Source organism: Gavialis gangeticus, unplaced genomic scaffold (assembly GCF_001723915.1).
Source record: "Gavialis gangeticus isolate Ggan-Ray unplaced genomic scaffold, GavGan_comp1, whole genome shotgun sequence".
Lineage (NCBI taxonomy): Eukaryota > Metazoa > Chordata > Crocodylia > Gavialidae > Gavialis > Gavialis gangeticus.
The window spans coordinates 77,011,109-77,015,740 of NW_017729022.1; the positions used below are offsets into that span (position 1 = coordinate 77,011,109).

Consider the following 4,632-nt stretch of genomic DNA (forward strand, 5'->3'; position numbering starts at 1 on the left):
TGGGACTGTCTGTGGTGGGACAGTCCCCCAGAAATGCCAGGGCAGTTACTGCCATGGTGAAAGGCAAGTATGGGGCACCTTCTAACCCCAGCCCCACATCCCTGGTGGATAGTTGGTCATCTCAGGGGGAGACCAGGCTTACTGTGAGTACTGAGGCAGGGCCCAAGCCAGGAGCAGGGACCTGTGGCAGTGCCCAGGCTCACAGTGGAGTCTGAGTCCACATTAGGAAGCCAGGAGGTAGGCTCCAGAAAATGGGGCTTGAAGCCCTAGTCCTGTAGAGAGGGGCTTGGAGCACAATGTGAGGGGGCCTGGGACCCAGAGAGGGGCTTGAAGGTCAAGGACGGGGCTTGGAGCCTGGGGATGGGGCTTGTAGGCCCAGTGATGGGGTTTGGAGCCCAGAGCGGGGACTGGGACCCTTGAGTGTGTAGTAGAAACAGGCTGGGTGTGAGGCCAAGTATGTGAAGGCCAGGTGTGTGCCGCCAGACTGAAGGCTGGGTGTCAGGCTACACAAGCTGGAGGCCGGGTGCTAGGCCAAGCAAGCTTGGGCTGGGAGTTAGGCCATGAAACATCTGCCAGGCATGGGATACAATAAGGGGAGGCCGGAGTCATATATATATGCCCTTATCATCAGGGCAGAAAAATGGGCAGCCTCCTGCCTGAGTAACATCCTTGTAATTATTAACATCAAGGCATGGCAGGTGAGGTGGGCAGGTGGTTAGCCCTAAGACAAGTGGGCGGGCCTACATTTGAGACTGGCCCTGGAAGGCCCACGTGTTACAAACACTTTATATGGTTTTTTACTGTTCGTAAAAAATTGTCAAATTGAGGTAAGTTTCCAAATGAAATGTCACCTTGAAGTGAAAAAGCAAAATGTTTCATTTTAGAAAAGTCAAAATGAAACATTCAACTTTTAATTTTTTTTTCCAATCTTTTGGCCATACCAGTTAAAAAAAAATAAATCTAATGTAATTTCATGAATTATTTTGGTCAACCCAAATGGCAATTTATAATTAAAAATTAAGTTTTGTCCAAAAAATTGTGCCCAGCTCAACAGTTTCTCTCTCCTGTTGGTGATGTCAGTATAAATTCCAAACACTGTTTCAGCTGGCAGGGTGAACTGTCTTTACATAAGATATATTAAGTACCTGCATTTGGTAGAAAAATCTAACCATGGATTTTCAGATCCAATCCATATTAGTTTGGTCACCTCTGTGCCTATCTAAAGTTTATTCAATGCCTTGTTATCTACAGCAGGATTGTCAAAAATACAGCACATGAACCAGAATTGGCATGTGGACCCGTGTTATCTAGCCCAGGGGGTTGCCTCTGGGATTGAGGCACAATGATGGAATATAGCTGTTCACAGATCTATATAGAGGACTACACTTTTCAAGGTTATTAACTTTGCAGCTTTCATAACCACTAAATTCACATTTAAAATCCTTTGTGGGACTTTTTGGTGGAGATTTTAGCGCTCTTCTGTATAGCTCTAGTTAATGCACTTTTTCACTGCTGTTTTTGTAGGAAAACAAAGGTCGACCTTTTGTGATAAAACCTATCTCTTCCCCACTCATGAAACCGCTGTTGGTGTTTGTGAATCCAAAAAGTGGAGGGAATCAGGTAAGGACGTCAATTGAATCCTAATCACCGTTAAAGAACAATCTATCAATGGATTTCAGTGGGGTCAGAGAAAGGAAGAGTTGCATATGAGCTGGACCACGGACTCTAGCAGCAGACGACTGGAACCTTTCCACATAAAAGGAAACTTGGATTTTTCAAGATAATCTTCCTCCCAGTTTTTTATTTTTTGTAAGGAAGCTAGAATGATAGGAGTATTTTAGGACACCTCCACCTTTCTATAGGAAAGGGGGCCTCCAAAGAAATCTTCAGTCATCCTTTCTATCCTAAGAGATGATGAGTTTCTTCACCACCCTAACCACATCCAGCTGGTTTTGTATTTTAAGTATGTAAGAAACTTTGCTCTAAGCAGTTGTTGCAGAGTATAATGTTGTTGTATAAGCATTTTACTTCATTATCAAGTTGTATACTGAATGCTAGTTTAGCTAGAGCAAGCAGCAGGTGTATATAGACTCTAGCCTGCTTCTTTCTTAGAATTCCTATGGCTAAGATTTTCAGATCCAATCCATATTAGATTGGTCACCTCTGTGTCTATCTAAAGTCCATTGAATGCCTTCTCATCAACAGCAGGGTTGTCAAAAATACAGCATAAGGGCCATGCATGTGGACCTGTGTTATCTGGCCCATGGATTTTCTGTCAGAATATCTGGGTTCCAGCAGCTGGGCATGGGGCAGTAGTGGCAACCACCATGACTCCCTGAGACAACACTAATGTGGGTCAACCCCAGTGAAATCATGAGTATGGATCCCCAGTGGGGGTTCATTTAACCAGTGCCCTTATTCAATCTGTTGCCAAAATCTTTAGTATGGATCCCTGTAACAGGGCATCTGGCCCTTTATGGGAGGAAGACAGCCCTGGGGTAGAGGCCCAGCTGTAGGTGATTAGCTGGCAGATGAAAGCCCAAGAGAAGGAACAGCAAGGAGCTCAAGCTGGAGAAAGGAGCAGTTTGTGGGCATGGATTAGATTGAAACCCAATAAAGCTTGTGTCTAAGAAGGGTCAGAGCTAAAGGGTCCTTTTCTTCCACCGGAAGAAAGGGTAAAGTCTGGTTTACTAGTTTGTTTGGACAAAGGGGTATTGCTTTGTGTTATGAGAACTGGATGAGGGGCTCCAAAAGGAATAAATTTCACCAGCATGGCAGCAGGAGCACCAACCCACTTATAATCCCCTGGGGACTTATTTTGATGGTGGAGGGCTGGTGAGTGATGGTGGTGTTAACCCCTGTGGCTGCCTGAGCCAATGGAGCAGCTCAGGCAACCACCACTACAGATGCTCACCTTGCCACTACAGATGGGTACAGATCCAGCCCACAAGGAGCTTGGAGAGCTAAACAGATTTGATACCCCTGATGCATAGCATATGTTCTATGGATTTTATATAACAGATGTGTTTCAAATTCAGTAGGTCTGCATTTATACATACACAAGTGAGATGATAGCTTCCAGGACTGTTTCATATAGCAAATATCAATCATAACACTTGCTTTGTGTTTAGTCTTCCCAAAACAGGCATCTTTTAGTTTGTTTATGTTTACTAAGCTACAAATGAATGAAAGGCACTCTAAGAATTCACTTAATTTTAATAAGTAACACTTACTTATAATACTGTAGTCAGGTCATTCTTTCTTATGTTTTCCCTCCATTTCCTTTCTTCACAGGGCACCAAAGTTCTCCAAATGTTTATGTGGTACTTGAATCCACGCCAGGTCTTTGATCTCTCTCAGGAAGGGCCAAGGGATGCGTAAGTGCTGATGTATTTAACAGTTTCAACATTGTCTTTGCTTATATGAAGTATATGGGCAAATTGATAGGTTGGATGGGGTTCTCTGACAGTAATGGAGAGGATAGATAGGTCAAAATTTAGAAAGAGCTCTCCACTGTCCAAGGTCCTGATTTGTGTTTATGAGTGGTGGATGTGATATACCTTGACTTTAGCAGGGTTTGTACACTATCCTCCACAACCTTGTCAGAGGAAGCTATGAAAATGCAGTCTGGATGACACTCTTGGAAGGTAGGCACATAACTTGTTGAGTAATTATACTCAAAGAACAGTCATTGATGGCTTGATGTCAAGTTGGAAGGAAGTATCCAGTGAGGTTGCTCAGGGGACTGTCCAGGGGCTAGTACCGTTCAACATTTTCATTAATGATATGGAGGGTGGAGTTTAGTGTACACTTAATAAATTTGCATATGACACCTGGCTAGGTGATGTGACAGGCACTTTGGAGGATATGATTAGGATTGAAAATGACCTTTATAAATTGAAGAAATGATCTGAAAAAAATTGGATGAAATTCAGTAAAAACAAGTGCAAAGTACTCCCAAATAATACAACCTGGCAAATCACTGGGCTTATCTACACATGCGCATTTACTGCACAGGAGTCAAAATTACTGCACAGTACAGGCATGCATCTACACATGCATGCCTGCACTGTGCAGTAAATATGGTGACTTACTCCAGCTTGAGCCTAAATCTGATAACTGCATATTAACCTAGTGGGCCTCCCAAGGCTCCTGGCTGGCTGCCTCTCCTGACTTCAGTATGGGACTAAAGTTAGTCCCAAATGCTGGCAGCCAGCTCTGGCTTCAACTTGGGACTAAAGTTAGTCCCAAGGACTGGCTAGCATGTGGCGGGAGCTCTCCCCAGTGGCCACAGGGGAACATGGCAGGCTGCTCTGACTAAATTTACTCCCAGGTCATCTGCACAGGTAGACACTGGCCTATTCCCATTTACTGTGCAGTAAACTTAAGCCAGCATAAATGCACATGTAGACATGCCCACTAGGTGGGCTTCAGTACTGCAAAAAGAACAGGGGGTTATAGTGACCAGAAAGTTGGATCTGAGCCAACAGTCTCGTGTAGTATTAACGAAACAAAAACCATAATAGTATCTTGGGACATATTAACAGGAATGTCCCATTCATGCCACAGTAAGTGATTCTTCCACTCTATTCAGCATTAGCAGGGCCTTATCTGGAGTTCTGTGTTCAGTTT

The 4,632-nt window shown here is 44.0% G+C and overlaps 1 protein-coding gene across 1 annotated transcript in view; it reads left to right on the forward strand.

Annotated features, from left to right (window-relative positions):
- DGKI (diacylglycerol kinase iota) overlaps nt 1-4,632 on the forward strand; it is a 244,967-nt gene that overhangs the window by 55,339 nt on the left and 184,996 nt on the right. The window contains exons 9-10 of the mRNA XM_019515441.1: nt 1,525-1,620; nt 3,295-3,377. Of these exons, the coding sequence (XP_019370986.1) occupies nt 1,525-1,620; nt 3,295-3,377 (179 nt within the window). The remainder of the gene's footprint in view (nt 1-1,524; nt 1,621-3,294; nt 3,378-4,632) is intronic.